Raw genomic sequence first — 17,142 nt, forward strand, 5'->3', positions numbered from 1 at the left:
AACTAGCAAGGTTTGCTCACCATGAATTATTTTTTTAGCTATCTCGTAAAATAAAGGTCTTACATTTGTAATAACTTACTATAGTAGTGTACATATATTGCTATAGGATTGATTTTAGATTATTATCATTACATGTTTAGTAAGAGATCGTTAAAACTAATGAAGAATACCTATTATATTAAATTGAGCGTTAATTCATTGTCTTTAGTTGCATTTCTATTCCTTTCATTAGTTCATCAGCAAGATTGACATCTTTAGATAATAAATTATAATGATGGCATCTAGTCTGGCAGCACAAAAAAAAAATGATCACTAAGTTTCTAGTTTACTTGTCTTCTAAGACTTATTATTACTGATCCTTCATATTGATAAATGAACTGTGAATTACCGTATATACTCGAGTATAAGCCGACCCGAGTATAAGCCGACCCCCCTAATTTTGCCACAAAAAACTGGGAAAACTTATTGACTCGAGTATAAGCCTAGGGTGGAAAATGCAGCAGCTACCGGTGAATTTCAAAAATAAAAATAGATGCTCCATACCGTTCATTATGGCCCCATTGCTGTGCCATATAGTGCTCTGCACCGTTCATTATTGCCCCATAGCTGTGCCATATAGTGCTCTGCACCGTTCATTCTTGCCCCATAGCTCTGCCATATAGTGCTCTGCACCGTTCATTATTGCCCCATAGCTGTGCCATATAGTGCTCTGCACCGTTCATTCTTGCCCCATATATGCTCCTTATAAACCTGTGCACCGTTCATTCTTGCCCCATATATGCTCCTTATAAAGCTCTGCCATTGCTGCTGCTGCAATAATAAAAAAAAAAGCCATACTCACCTCTCTTGATTGCAGCTCCCGGCGTCTCGTCCCGGCGTCTCTCTGCACTGACTGATCAGGCAGAGGGCGCCGCGCACACTATATGCGTCATCGCACCCTCTGACCTGCACAGGCAGAGCGGAGCGGCGCCGGGAAGACAGAGCGGCGCCGGGAAGATGGAGCGACACCCGGCGTGTGGAACGCGGACAGGTGAATATAAAATACTCACCTAGTCCCGCCGCTCCTGACGCTGCCCCTGCCTGTCACACTGTCTCCGTGTGCCGCAGCTCTTCCTGTCAGCGGTCACTGGCACCGCTCAGAGGAATGAATATGTGGCTCCACCCCTATGGGAGTGGAGTCCATATTCATTTCTCTAATGAGCGGTCCCACGTGACCGTTGACAGGAAGAGCTGCGGCACCCGGAGACAGTGTGACAGGCAAGGGCAGCGTCAGGAGCGCCAGGACTAGGTAAGTATGCCTCAGCGCCCTCTCCCCCTCACCCGCCGACCCTGCCGCCCACCGTGACTCGAGTATAAGCCGAGAGGGGCACTTTCAGCCCAAAAATTTGGGCTGAAAATCTCGGCTTATACTCGAGTATATACGGTATTTAGAGTCAGGGGCATACATTTCTCCACAGACCACATTCTAGACTCCACTGCCGTGCATGCGGAGCCCTCCTTATAAGCGGCAGTCAAGTTGCCTCTAATTGTGTCACCTAGTGCCCCCATTAGTACCGTCTCCTGATTCCGCACTGTTCCTCTGACCAAAGACACGCAGGACCTAGAAGACCTTTGCATGCATCTCCCAAGTTCTTCATTAATTATTGTAGAGGGGAACTGCCTTTAAAAAAAGATCTGCCAGCTACATCTTTCTTTAAGGCTCTTCATCTCGGCATGCTTAGCATGTCAGTCTCCGCAAGGAGAAACGATACTTCTTGGATCCCGGTCAGACGCCTCTCAATCAGCCAAACCAGATCTTCACTTTGCACTGACGAGGGGCAGTACCCCGAAACACAGTGTCTGCAAATTGAGATTCTGGTTTGGCTATTATCCTAAGCCATATGACAAGGCTCGTTAAAGGGTCGACATTGACTTGTAGGATTGCTACCTTCCAATAGGTGGCACAAGAGTTTCAGTTCACTTCCTCTCTGAAGAGACAATTTGCATAATTAGTATATCTCCCAGAGGAGCATTGCGGCTTTAAGTCTCCTCATCTCGGCATGCTTAGCATGTCAATCTCCGCAAGGAGAAACAATACTTCTTGGATATACCACTGGTACACACACAAACATGTCTGTGTCGCAATGGTTGTGATATGCAAATAGTCTATTGGGAGAGGAAGAGGACTTGAGCTTTAGTTCCATCTATTGGAGGTAGCAATCCTTAAAGTCTATATTGACCCTTTTATGAGCCTTGCCACATGACTTAGGGTAAGAAGCCGTAGTGCAAAGCAGGAGTTCTGATTTGACTAGGTGTGAGGCTTCTGACAGGGGAGCTAAGGGGGAACATTTCTTCTTGTGCACAGTGCCAGGTCGGCATAAGGAAACTTATTAAATGCTTCTCTGGGAATTTAGAAAAGGAAATAGCATCTTTAGAGAGGACTAGAACTCTACCACCACTTATTGGGATTAGCAATTCTAAAGTCAATATCGACCCTTCAACAAGCGTCGCCACATAACGTAGGATAACATGTACTTTATGGTGTTTACCCATCTTTGTGGTTGTGAAGGACACAGAATAGCATTGCAGACTATGGGTTGTGCACCCAGATAACTTCTCTACTAAAGCTGTTACTACCTGCATGGTGTAGGTAAACCTTGGAGTGTCTGTTGTACACCTCCTATTCCTGTCTATGCCAAGATTAGAGCAGTGATTCTTCTGATGAAGAAGTTGGTTGAACTTCGGAATACATTGAGAATAAACCACATGATCTAATCCCTCACCACATCCTCCGGATCTCTTGAATCTAGCACTGCAGTGCAGACTATTACTCTTACCTTTCTACCAATTATTCTACATAGCGGGATCTCCCGACCTGAAAGTACTGCAGCAGCTATCATACCTTGATTCCTCAGTTGCAGGTTAAACAACCCCAAAAGGTGAGAAATCCCTATATCTCTCACCGAGACCACTTTCTCCACCGGATATGACCCTGTTGCACTTGGTGTCTCCCCCTCTTTTGAGATTAGAGCAGTAAGACAGACACTATGGTCAAACCTGCATAAGATGTATAATTTGGGGACATGATGGTTTTTCGTTGCCACATGGCAGAAGTTCTAATAGTCAAGAATTTAATTATAAGGGACATGTCAATAGCGGAGTTTTCCTAGTGCTCCCACAGTCCTAGCCAATGACTAAAATGACCAATTTGCAATTTTACTAGAATTCAATTTTAGTTATTTTTTACTATTTTTTTTTTCACTTTCTAATCAGATACAATTCAAATAAACTATTTGGCTCCTGAAATGGAAGTTGTCTTTATGGGGCAACATAGTCTGTGACATTGAACAAAAATTGCTTCCATTCACATCATTTCCTGTCCCGAAAAAAGGCTCTAAATCGAATTTACAAATCTTAAACACACACTAGAGGAAATCTCACACTGGCTTCCAGTTATCCTTTATTATTGCAGTATGGAGTTAAACAGTTACCCAGTTAATCGCTGTTCATACTTGATCATCATATAGGTTCTGAGTTACCTGGGAGCCACAGATCGCCTCTGTAAACTGGGGTACGAGGAAGCACAAGTGGAAGAAGCTATGGAAATATTCCAGAATTCTGAGCTAAAGGTAAGGAGTTACAGTGATATGTAATGGAATGGTGTAAGAATATTTCTCTGAGCATCCTCTGCACAATGCAGTAGCACTTTACATGTACAGAAAGTAGATAAAGGACAACATGTGGTCAACGATCCACTTCAAGCCTGGGTAATGTTTCATTTTTCAACTTTTGTTTTTTTCCTCTTCTTCTTCCAAGAGCAATAACTTTTTGTATTTTTCTGTCGACATTGGGATAGTTTGTTACCCGACAAACTGCAGTTTTGAATTACATCATTTATTTTGCCATTAAATTTAATGCACCTAAAAAAGGAAATGTGCAAAGGCAAATAAATAATAGTAAAAAATACAAAAAAAATTATTTAGCAAAAAACATAAAAAATTAATTCTTTAGTTAAAAAAATATGCAAGAACACCAGAAAAACTGGTAAGTGACTCAGAACAATTTGTTCATGTATAGAAATAGAAAAAGCCCCAGTGCATATTCTTTACAAAGGAAATGCCATCAGTAAATTACTGTTCAGGGTGTCATAAATCCCTAGATATCCTTGTAGCTATATGGTACGTTTAAAAATGAAACTAAACAGATATAGTATAGAATGAATAATATGAAACCCAACCAATCCACAACATGTTCTGGAAAACTTGAGAAAAAAATGCTGAAATGCTGACAAGAATGCAATTCCACCACTATATTATTGGGGTTTGTTTTAGCGCGTTTTCTGTGCTGTAAAAATGGCCTGGAAACATGTTTTCTGGCCCAGCGTGATTACGGTGATACCAAATTCACATCAATTTGTTTAAGTAATGAAAAAAAATACTGACTTTTGTAAAAAAGTTTTTTTGCCTTGTATGTCTATTTTGTGCGACTTGTAGCATTTTTATTTTTTCATCAATGGAGCCGAATGAAGTCTTCGTTTTTTTCTGCCCGGTTAGATGATGTTTTTTATTGATACATACTCGTATTTGGGGTCCATACAGTGTTTTGATTGTTTTTTTATTGTATTTTTAGGGAGGTGTGGTGACCCTAAAAAAACATAATTCTGGCATTTCATTTTTTTCTTCTTTCCCGTATAGGCTAATTATTTTATATTTTGAAAGATTGGACTTTTATAGACCCAGCGCTACAATTATTAATATGTTTTTTAATTTTTGAAAAAGTGTTGTTTTTATTCTTTACATTATTTTTTTCAGTCCCATTGGGGGACCTGAGCCTTTGATCATTCGATCGCTCATACTACAGCATATACTGCAGTACCACTGTATTGCAGTACGTAGGAACAATTCTGGTTAATAAGTGGTTAGCATATCAGCTCTTGTTCCCCCTCCACCTGTGCACACTCTTTCCCAGAATGTTCGTTCCCATCGTACTGCAGGAAGGGTTAATAGATGAGAATTGTGCATTTTTCCTTGTGACAACAGTAGGTGCAGCCATGTTGCTTGTCATCTTTGAAAGGGTTTGTCAGAAACTAAAATAATAATAATAATAATAATAATAAACGACTTTCGACTAACCTCTGCACTAATCTGTACCTCCCACTCCCATCTACAAGACTTCTCCCGTGCTGCACCAATCCTCTGGAATGCTCTACCCCAAGATATTAGGATCATCCACAATTTGCACAGTTTTAGGCGCTCCCTCAAAACACATTTGTTCAGGGCGGCCTATCACGTTCTCTATTCAAAATCATTTTATGTTTGTGTGTAGCCCATTCACTATCTCCATCTATCCCCCACCCCCTGAAGATGGCTGGACCATCATTGTAAATACATCATTGTAACTACACACCTGTGCTTGTATCTCCCCCACCTCATTGTAGATTGTAAGCTCTCACGCGCAGGGTCGTCTTATTTTGCTTTAATCATTATATTATTGTTAACGTTGTTTATGACTGTTGTGTTTGAAACTGTTTAACTGTAAAGTGCTGCGGAATATGTTGGCGCTATGTAAATAAAGATTATTATTGTCATTATTATTAGTCCTATCCTCTATTACTGGGAAATCACCCTCCTTTGCATATTAAAGGGACTCTGTCACCTGAATTTGGCGGGACTGGTTTTGGGTCATATGGGCGGAGTTTTCGGGTGTTTGATTCACCCTTTCCTTACCCGCTGGCTGCATGCTGGCTGCAATATTGGATTGAAGTTCATTCTCTGTCCTCCATAGTACACGCCTGCACAAGGCAATCTTGCTTTGCGCAGGTGTGTACTATGGAGGACAGAGAATGAACTTCAATCCAATATTGCAGCCAGCATGCAGCCAGCGGGTAAGGAAAGGGTGAATCAAACACCCGAAAACTCCGCCCATATGACCCAAAACCAGTCCCGCCAAATTCAGGTGACAGGTTCCCTTTAAGTGAAATACTGACTTCTCAGTAACAGAGGAATGGCCTGGCCATGTAAAGGCATTGCTGAACTAGTCTGTGAGAGAGCTACAGTGGGGCAAAAAAGTATTTAGTCAGTCAGCAATAGTGCAAGTTCCACCACTTAAAAAGATGAGAGGCGTCTGTAATTTACATCATAGGTAGACCTCAACTATGGGAGACAAACTGAGAAAAAAAAATCCAGAAAATCACATTGTCTGTTTTTTTAACATTTTATTTGCCTATTATGGTGGAAAATAAGTATTTGGTCAGAAACAAAATTTAATCTCAATACTTTGTAATATATCCTTTGTTGGCAATGACAGAGGTCAAACGTTTTCTGTAAGTCTTCACAAGGTTGCCACACACTGTTGTTGGTATGTTGGCCCATTCCTCCATGCAGATCTCCTCTAGAGCAGTGATGTTTTTGGCTTTTCGCTTGGCAACACGGACTTTCAACTCCCTCCAAAGGTTTTCTACAGGGTTGAGATCTGGAGACTGGCTAGGCCACTCCAGGACCTTGAAATGCTTCTTACGAAGCCACTCCTTCGTTGCCCTGGTGGTGTGCTTTGGATCATTGTCATGTTGAAAGACCCATCCACGTTTCATCTTCAATGCCCTTGCTGATGGAAGGAGGTTTGCACTCAAAATCTCACGATACATGGCCCCATTCATTCTTTCATGTACCCGGATCAGTCGTCCTGGCCCCTTTGCAGAGAAACAGCCCCAAAGCATGATGTTTCCACCACCATGCTTTACAGTAGGTATGGTGTTTGATGGATGCAACTCAGTATTCTTTTTCCTCCAAACACGACAAGTTGTGTTTCTACCAAACAGTTCCAGTTTGGTTTCATCAGACCATAGGACATTCTCCCAAAACTCCTCTGGATCATCCAAATGCTCTCTAGCAAACTTCAGACGGGCCCGGACATGTACTGGCTTAAGCAGTGGGACACGTCTGGCACTGCAGGATCTGAGTCCATGGTGGCGTAGTGTGTTACTTATGGTAGGCCTTGTTACATTGGTCCCAGCTCTCTGCAGTTCATTCACTAGGTCCCCCCGCGTGGTTCTGGGATTTTTGCTCACCGTTCTTGTGATCATTCTGACCCCACGGGGTGGGATTTTGCGTGGAGCCCCAGATCGAGGGAGATTATCAGTGGTCTTGTATGTCTTCCATTTTCTAATTATTGCTCCCACTGTTGATTTCTTCACTCCAAGCTGGTTGGCTATTGCAGATTCACTCTTCCCAGCCTGGTGCAGGGCTACAATTTTGTTTCTGGTGTCCTTTGACAGCTCTTTGGTCTTCACCATAGTGGAGTTTGGAGTCAGACTGTTTGAGGGTGTGCACAGGTGTCTTTTTATACTGATAACAAGTTTAAACAGGTGCCATTACTACAGGTAATGAGTGGAGGAAAGAGGAGACTCTTAAAGAAGAAGTTACAGGTCTGTGAGAGCCAGAAATCTTGATTGTTTGTTTCTGACCAAATACTTATTTTCCACCATAATATGCAAAAAAATGATAAAAAAAACAGACAATGTGATTTTCTGGATTTTTTTTTCTCAGTTTGTCTCCCATCGTTGAGGTCTACCTATGATGTAAATTACAGACGCCTCTCATCTTTTTAAGTGGTGGAACTTGCATTGTTGCTGACTGACTAAATACTTTTTTGCCCCACTGTACATGCAGATATATATAGTTTGGGGTGTGAAATTCAATTGGCAGAGTCCCTTTAAAAAGGTAATTCAGCTGCATTCACAGGACTGTATTTTCGGTCTTATTGCTGCATGTGGAAAATTCTGACCTCACAAAAACAGTACTCGGACCAATGTTATTTAATTGGGCTGCTCAGATTACCATTTTTTTTTACACGGACCGAATGTTCACCTGAAATAAATTGTCAGCACGCACTAGTGTTCTCTGTATTTTGAATGAGACTCGCCCATTCTAGTCTATGGGAGCTCAAAAAAAATAAGATCCCACCGGATCAACTGTATAGCATGCGATCTTTACAGATCTATTGCCATTAATAACATAGGAATCTGAATTTGGGTTTGTCCATTTTGTTATTAATCTGTGTAGTGAGTCAGCCCATCACACAGAGCAGTACTGGCATGATAGCACAAGACACTCCCGTGTGGGACACAAGATGGAAGTGGAGTTGCTGAACCTGACGTCCGAACCGACACTTCACAATCAGGGCACATGGCATAATTGAAGCATATTGATAAGTTATATAACATATTTTTGACCTGTCTATCCCTTTATTAATTACGTTAATGGACTTGTGCAATAAAATAACTAATAATACTTGTGAAAACTATAATTGCGTTATGCCTTGCATAATCTGTGGAAGCCCTTCCATCCGTGAAAGGGTTAACTTCATAATCCAGGAAAAAAATCCATCCTAGAATAATACAGGAGTAGGCAGATAGGCTTGGAAAAGTACAAAAATATTAAAAGCAATGTACTGTAGTATACGAGTCATTTTTCTTGTCTTCAGCGTCAATGGGCTGTGCGATCCCAATTTTGCATAGCATTTTGCACGATGGCATGTCTGGGAAAACTGTTCATTTCCTGTTTGTATGAAGCCGAATCAGGGATCAGACAGAGACTGTGAGAAAGTTCCCCGTCAGCTCCTGAGAGTCCTCGTCACAGGGTCAGCGAATCACATGGGCCTGACTATGTATCATCAACAGCCAGGGCATAAGTAACACTGTGTGAAATATGCTGACTGCTCCGTACAGCACGCGTCTGATTACACAGAATGATCATGATTATATATATGTATTTATATCTATATATAATGTATTTATTTATATGTATATATAGAATGACTCTTATCAAAGTGAATGGAGAGAGTCACGCGTACGTGCAGCTGCCTGTCCATCCATTGTCCATCTGGATATGGAGGCTGGTAATCACCTCTTTGGGAGGAACAGTAGGCGGTAGACCCCATTCTGGAGACAGGAGCAATCGTAGAGATCATCGAAAATGGGAACACCCCTTTACTGTATTAAGAGAATAATCACTGACAACCTTGAATACAACTAGATTCTATAAAAATATTGCTATGGAATACTCTTTTTATTTTTTCCTTTGCAAAAGTAGTTGCTGTCAGCAAGTAAAAAAAAGATAAAAGTTTTATTGTACGAGGTTGAAGAACTATGACAACTAGTTTTCCAGTTTCATGATCAGTATCCTTAAGGGGTTTATCCGGGATATTGTTTTTGTGTATGGGGCCAAACCCTTACTGGCAGGTAGTTGCTAACTAGAGAGATGGGCCAGAAGATCTCGGCGTTTGGTTACATGAACTCCTGCACTGATTAGAACTGCTTCTCCATCGTATTAAATAGTGTAAGTTTTCCTTGCTCTGTCATGACAAGGGTTAATCAGTTCAGTGGATCTCCTGGAGCTCTCCATCCTGAATTGTCTCAGCTGTTCTGTGTTGGCCACTCCCCTCTGGTATATATGATTGCCACTGGCACTTGACAGTTGCCAGTGATAGTAGTTCTACTTCCTGGTTTGGTGGTGAAGGAGAAAGTTCAGTGTTTGGAGTTAGCGGTTGGAAAGTTTTTCTGGAGATTGCTGTGTGGAGTTGGTTTGCGTCTTTATCCTTATCCTCTCACATTTGGTTTCCACTTCCTATGCCTCCTGTTTCCCACTCTGTTGTTTTGTAAGTGTATTTGCTTGAGTGTAGTTTTCCTTTTTCCCTGTCTGTTCACCCCTGTGTGTCTGTTTAGTGTGTTCCTATACACTTTGGCCCAACACCTATGTGGGTGGGGGAGAGATCAAATAAGGGTTAAGTTGGAAGCATAGCTACTTACAAGACCTCCGGGGTAATCCAGGGGTGCCCCTAGTTCGAGGAATCGGGTAGGTGCCCACAGTCCCTTGCCACTACAAGATATTGACAAGGGATTAAATGAAGAAGGGGAAACGCAGTCTGAGATCGTCTCCATACAGAACAGGCAAGTAGCTAGCAAATACCTGCCTAGAATTCTTAGCCCCATAAGCAAAAATATTGCAAGTCCCGGATAACTCCTTTAAGGCTATGTTCCCACGATGAGTTTTTGAACTGTGTATTTTAAAGGTGTTTCCAACCATAAAGTTTTTTGACCTTTTAAAAGAATTGACTATAAAACACTGAACACTAGGACACTTTGGAGTGAGACTGTGGAGTCTCTCCCCCATTGAAGTGAATGAGAATGATAGAAATCTCAGAGTAAGCAACATAACTTCCATTTATATCAATGGAATTGAGAGCACTGGGACCACATATGTGTGTTTAGCTTTCCTGGACCATATAGTTCTGGGAATCATTGGGAAACCCATCAATCTATTGATCATGTAATATCAATGTATCAATGTGCCATTTTGCAATAGGATTTGAACAACAATTTAGAGAGATAATCAGTTTCAGAAGACATACTGGAACTCATTGGCTTTTTATATTCTAATGAGATGTGCACATTTCTGCTTCCTATTACATAAGCAGCCAGTGAGAACATGAGCAGCCAAATCACAATGAACATCATCTTCCCATTTTCTCTATGTGTGATGAAGAACCTGCTGATCACATCTAAATATTTCATATTTAAAACATAAAATCTCATTATACAGTATAGTTTAGCCTCTCGGTTTCTTAGGAGTTTTGGCATAGATCCTTCATTAACGAATTTGTCCCATATAGACATCATAGACATAGAGGGATCCTCTTGGTGACCCCCAGTGAGAGCCCCAATGTCCGGTGTTGGTAGATCTAAACAATCTATGTATAAGATAAAAGACCATTCATTTTTCCACATCAGACTAGACAGAATTGGCACCCTCCAGCCATCAGATGGCCCACTGAGATGCAACTGATTGGGGTTCAGCATTTATTCAGAAGGGGTCTTCATGGGGTCTTCAGATGGTTTTGTCCTGTGGCTCCTGGAGCGCCCCCAGACGTAGGGCCGCAGAGTACGCGGTACTGGTCCTCTCTGTCTCGGTGCTGGGGTTGTCACGGTGGCTGGACCCGGTCCGTGACCCTGCTAAGGGGCATCCAATAAAAGAGGTGATGAAAGTTTGTCAAGGGTTCGTGACGCCACCTGTGGTGTTCGGTCAGGGTGACCGACGCTGCTTAGGGGTCCGCTGGGGTGATGGAATGGCAGGTAGATGGTATACCTTCCCACAGGTGAAATATATCCCCAGGGCTTCCCAGTAGTGTAAGTGGCGATGACGTGAGGCGCAGTTAATAACGAGGACACAGGGTTGCAGTCTCTTTACCTTTTTACTGAAGACTTCGGGATCCGCAATCCAGAGCGCTGCTAACAGGGCTGGCTGAGTCCGGCCGGTCCCAAGGCACATCCAGAGTTCCCTTTGCAGGTGGAAATCAGTGCCTACCAACTAGTGCCTGTGTGTTGTAGTCCTTCCCTGCTGAGCATTCGGGATAGTCGTCATAACTTTCGTATTCGTTCTTTCTCTTCTCCGTCCCCCAAGTTTATCTGTCTAGGACGCACCCGTATGATGGGTAGGCTCGGAGCTATTCTGGGACCCTAGAGATGCCCCTCTCCACGTTTGCCCCCTATGTCTGTTTAGGTGATGTAAGGTAGACAGCCAACCTATAATCAACTGTCCTGCCGCTGTTTGAAGTAATGCTTGAAGTCTGTTACTTCCTTGGCGTTCCGGCCACCGGCTACGCGCCTCAGTAGGATGTTGCCGATCTCGGGGCATGACTCCTACTGGCTTATCTCCTTGTGCTGCAATTTCGTTTCTCACTTCTCCACAATATCCTTTGCTTCGTGTCCTTCCTTAGGATGCCGCCGCAAGGTAGTGCAGGCGCGGCTCTGTAACGATCTGTCCTTTCTGCTGGGCACCTGCCAGGAACCCACCCCTGACAGGTCCTCCCTGGAGCTCTCCCAGGCTGCGTTCTGTCTAACTTCCTGTCCAACCCCCAGTTTTACCAGAGTGTGAGGAGTGGCCTAATACATAGTGCCTTTTGCTCCCCCTGGTGGCCGGAGTGTGAAGTGTAATGTGTGACTGTGATACCTGGTCAGGTGAACTCCTTTAGTGCAATCAGACATAACATCACTCCCCTTAGTGGCAGAGCAACATTACTGCAATGACCAGGACTCTGGGGCGCTGCACTCCTATTTTCTATTGTGTTTCCTGAGGCATTATATTACTCCTCATTCCATTTTGCCCTGGCATTGTATTCCTGCACACAAACGTGGACACATGCCAGCATGGCTGATCGATAAGAAGATTTATAGGTTGCAGTTTTGGTGTCCCCTATAAATGTAGCTTTGTGGGAACACGCACTTGAATGACATGTCTGCATATTAAAAGTGTGAGATAATTGGGATTTTGTAGCCTGTCTGTGAGGAAGAGAACTACACGTTTGGTATCCTTCAGGGGATCCACTTTAGGGGCTTTCTAAAAACCACCGCTTTTAGTGAAAACCACCGCTTTTAGTGATCCAATTCCGGGATTGTCCTGGCACCATCTGGACAGTTGGCATGTAAGGGTCCATAATTGGAACTTTTGATACTTTTGTTTGGAAGGAGTTAAGACTCAAATTCTATTCCTCATCTTGATTTAATAAAATCAAGAAAGCGGATAATCTCTCTGAAGTGAAATCCTTCCAGACCAGGCTTTTAACAGGGTGCCTTAAAATAGTGTGCGATGGAGGGGGTAAATTGGGCCTTGTTCAAATATGAGGCAAAGCTTCCATCGAAGAATTTAATGTCTTAAGATGGAAATAAACTAGAACAGTTACATCTCTAGATGCTAAGGAAAGACAATGTAGACATTGCTGAAAAGGATGGAGGAACCCTTATGAAGACCAAGCTGCCCAGGCTTATGGCCGCAGGTCGGAGAAGCTATGTAGTGCTACTCACAAAATTAGAAGATCATCAAAAAGTGAATTTATTTCAGTTCTTCAATACAAGAAGTGAAACTCACATATTATATAGAGTCATTACAAACAGAGTGATCTATTTCTAGTGTTTATTTCTGTTAATGTTGATGATTATGACTTACAGCCAATGAAAACCCAAAAGTCATTATCTCAGTAAATTAGAATACTTTATAACACCAGCTTGAAAAATGATTTTTAAATTGGAAATGTTGGCCTACTGAGATGTACGTTCAGTAACTGCACTCAGTACTTGGTCGGGGCTCATTTTGCATCCACTACTCGGCAAACCTTCAATGACAAAACTGAAAACTTCCATCATCAGAAATAAATCATTTTGTTGGAGCTTCACCATACCAGTAATGACACCTGAATTCCAGATGCCGGTTATGTGACACGGACCCATTCCCGTCAGATTGTAAACTCGTATAGCTATGGCTCTCACATTCATCTTATTACTATGAGGCTATGTGCACACGTTGCGGATTCTCTGCGGATCCGCAGCGTTTTTTGCAGTGCAGAAACGCTGCAGATCCGCAATTGATTTACAGTACAATGTAAATCAATGAGAAAAAAAAATGCTGTGCACACTTTGCGGAAAATCCGCTGCGGAAACGCTGCGGTTTAAAAGAAGTAGCATGTCACTTCTTTTTTGTGAATCTGCAGCGTTTTTGTACCCATTCCATTATAGAAAACCGCAGGGGTAAAAAACACAGCAAATCCGCAAGAAAACCGCAGCAAAAACGCACAAAAAACGCTGTGGAACCGCACAAAAAACGTGACATCCATAGGTGCGTTTTCTGCCAGGAGAGGCAGAATCCGCACCAGAAATTCCTAAGCCTAATCCACAACGTGTGCACATAGCCTTAAAGTGGTTGCCATGTTAAAAAGCTATAGACATAAATTTGCCTGAAAAACATTAAAGAGGTGGTCCAAAACTAACATTTACTAAATGTGTGTCGTTTTAATGTCATAATCTACTGTTTTTTTAATATACTTTATTTAAAGGGAACCTGTCATGTAAAATAAATCTATTAAACTGCAGATATAGGGTTATTCTGCAGGTTAATAGCGTTCCAACACCGGCACTGAGAACCCCGCTGCCAGGAGGAAATTGATTTTATTCAGTCGGAATTCAGTCACAGGGTGGCGCCGCTCTTGTTCAGTCATGTTCATAGAGAGCAGTGGCTGTAACTGAACCCCCAACACTGACTTACAGCTGGCCCAAAGGCCGGGGTCACACGGCAGTTGATTCTTTAATGCTAGAGGCCAATTATGCTGATAACATTCGCCTCAAACTCTGTCAGAGTTTGAGCCGAGTGTTCCTTTAGTGTGATCTGACTCTCTCGCATGAGAAACTCGGATCACAGGTGCGGAGAAGATGGAGAACTTAATTTCTCCACATTTTCCATTATCTGTGTCCACAAATGTCGTCCTGCACTTGGATGACATCCAAGCACAGTCCGAAGTTACATACATTCTCCTGGGCATGGGAGGACACAAAAAGAGTATACAGACATTCCGGCACAGGATCACAGCTGCTGCTTTTTGTGAGGTAAAACATTGCTTGGAAATAGGCAAGGAAATGTTTTACCTCACAGAAAGAATCAGCTATGTTCCCCATGCTGTAATGTCTGTATACTCTTTTTTACTTCCTCCCTGCCCAAGAGCTGTGGTATGATCAGACCATGTCCCTGTACAGTTAAGGCCCCGTCACACTTAGCGACGCTAAAGCGATCCCGACAACGATACGACCTGTCAGGGATCGTTGCTGCGTCGCTATGTGGTCGCTGGTGAGATGTCAAACAGTGAGATCTTCCCAATGACGCAGCAGCGATGCGGCAACCTGTAGCGACCTGTACAACGATGTCGTTGGTCGTTGTGACCCTGTCACATGGCAGCTATTATGACGATTCAGACTTCGATGAGGGACGTCCTGTGTGACGTTGTAGTCACACAGGCGTGCATTTGCGTTGCCTTTTCCGCGCCCATTCAGTTCCGATTGGTGGTTGCTACTGCGTTCTGATTGGTGGCGGCCTTGCCTTATGAGGCGACACAATAGCCCTTCGGTGGGAACGCATTTGAGACCCCAAACGATACCTACCGTGCACAAAAGGTGTCAGAAGAACCGTTGAAGAATAGATAAATCGAAGAGGAGTCGCAGGTCGGAGAACTCTACAATGATCTGCAAACCACCACGCGGTCAGGAACAAAGGATGGAAGCGCTACTATGTCGCCTTCTGTTGAAGGCATGACCGCCAATCAGAAAGCAGTAGCGACCACCAATCGGAACGGAGGGGTGCGGAACAGGCAACGCAAATGCACGCCTATGTGACGGTGTCTGAGTCGTCAACGAGGTCGTTGGTAAGGTGTCAAACACAGCGATGTGTGCTACCCAGCGGGACCTCAACGATCAAAAAAAGGTCCAGGCCATTCCGACACGACCAGTGATCTCACAGCAGGGGCCTGGTCGCTGCTACGTGTCAAACATAGCGAGATCGCTACTGAGGTCGCTGTTGCGTCACAAAACTTGTGACTCAGCAGCGATCTCGCTAGCGACCTCGCTTAGTGTGAAGGTACCTTTAGACACGGCCATTACACAGTACACAGGAGGGGCACATTTATAAGATTATCTCAGCACAGGAACATAATTTTTACACATATCCAATTGTGGAAATTATTATTATTCAAAGATCTGTTAAAGTGTTGATTAAAATTAATATTGTGGGAAAACTCCTTTAAAGTATATTTGAAAAGAGATTAGATTTTGACATTAAATAGACAGACATTAAGGATTAAAACAAATGTTAGTTTCGGAGCACACCTTTTAATTTAATCAATATGCTTCCATTGTGCCAGGTTTAGGCAGCACAATTACTGGTCCTGTGCTTAACACAGGAGAGATTCTTGTAGTGGCTTATGTCCAGCACTCTGTAGACTGCCTTTTTCAATAGCTAAGCCAGCCCCCTTCTCTGTCTGTAAATCAGCTGTTAAAATCAAATGAGCAGTCAGTCAGCCCCTTCACACACAGCACTGATAACGCATCGGCAAAGATAATTCTCTCCTGTGTTGAGCACAGCACTGAAACTGGAGGGAAATTTCTAACTGTGACCGTGGAATTCACCTGTTCCCATATACAGCGCCACATTGCTGAATATACGTAAGCGCCATTTGTGAAAATGTGTCTGAGCTTATTCTGAAGCATCCTGACCTTTGTTCTGTGTCTTGTGCAGGCTGCAGAATATCTCCGTCTCCTACTTCAGTTCAACGACATGGGGTTCCAACAAGAGGACATCAAAGAAGTTCTGCTAATTTATGACAATCACAGGGATCGGTCTTTGGAGGACCTCATGACGAGAGCGCAGTGACAGCCGGACATCCTGCTCACTGACAGAAGATTCTGACCTGACAGAATTAATCAGGATCACCCTGATACACCAGTTTGGCCGGGGTCACACTTGCGAGTGCAATGTAAGAAACTCGCATCAATACCCGGGCACTGCCGCCGGCACTCGGGAGCGTTCAGCTGCATAGGAATACATGCATCCACACGCTCCGGTCCCGAATGCCGGGTATTGAGGTGAGAGACTAGCGAAAGTTTCTCGCATTGCACTCGCAAGTGTGACCCCGGCCTTTCTGTCTGGATTTGCGGATCTGCAGCTTCTTACTAGCAGATAACACACCGCTAAAAAGTGGCTTCTCCGGGGAAAACTCTGCGGCTGTGCCGGCATCCAGATGGCGCACGGTGGACATAGCCTCTGTGCCGTTTAGATGCCGGCACAACCACCTTCTAAGGTGCCCACATGCATGCACATCTGGCTATCTGAAGGCTAAGTTCACACTAGGCTTTTTTAATGCATTTTTTATGCTAATTTTCAGCTATTTTTTAAGTACCAGCAAAGCCTAAAGGTACCTTCACACTGAACAACTTAACAATGATATCGCTAGCGATCCGTGACGTTGCAGCGTCCTGGATAGCGATATCGTTGTGTTTGACACGCAGCAGCGATCTGGATCCTGCTGTGATATCGCTGGTCAGAGCAGAAAGGCCAGAACTTTATTTCGTCGCTGGATCTCCCGCAGACATCGCTGAATCGGCGTGTGTGATGCCGATTCAGCGATGTCTTCACTGGTAACCAGGGTAAACATCGGGTTACTAAGCGCAGGGCCGCGCTTAGTAACCCGATATTTCTGCTTCCCTGCACTGTGTCAGCGCCGGCTGGCCGTAAAGCATAGCACAGCGGTGACGTCACCGCTCTGCTTTACAGCCGGCGCTTACACAGTGCAGGG

The 17,142-nt window shown here is 43.5% G+C and overlaps 1 protein-coding gene across 1 annotated transcript in view; it reads left to right on the forward strand.

Moving 5' to 3' along the window:
* UBAP1L (ubiquitin associated protein 1 like) overlaps positions 1 to 16,258 on the forward strand; it is a 29,816-nt gene extending 13,558 nt beyond the window's left edge. Inside the window, exons 5-6 of the mRNA XM_069762416.1 lie at positions 3,507 to 3,608; positions 16,086 to 16,258. Of these exons, the coding sequence (XP_069618517.1) occupies positions 3,507 to 3,608; positions 16,086 to 16,220 (237 nt within the window). The 3' untranslated portion in view covers positions 16,221 to 16,258. The remainder of the gene's footprint in view (positions 1 to 3,506; positions 3,609 to 16,085) is intronic.
* Positions 16,259 to 17,142: the final 884 nt, after the last annotated feature.

The sequence above is a fragment of the Ranitomeya imitator genome, chromosome 4 (assembly GCF_032444005.1).
Source record: "Ranitomeya imitator isolate aRanImi1 chromosome 4, aRanImi1.pri, whole genome shotgun sequence".
Classification (NCBI taxonomy): Eukaryota; Metazoa; Chordata; class Amphibia; order Anura; family Dendrobatidae; genus Ranitomeya; species Ranitomeya imitator.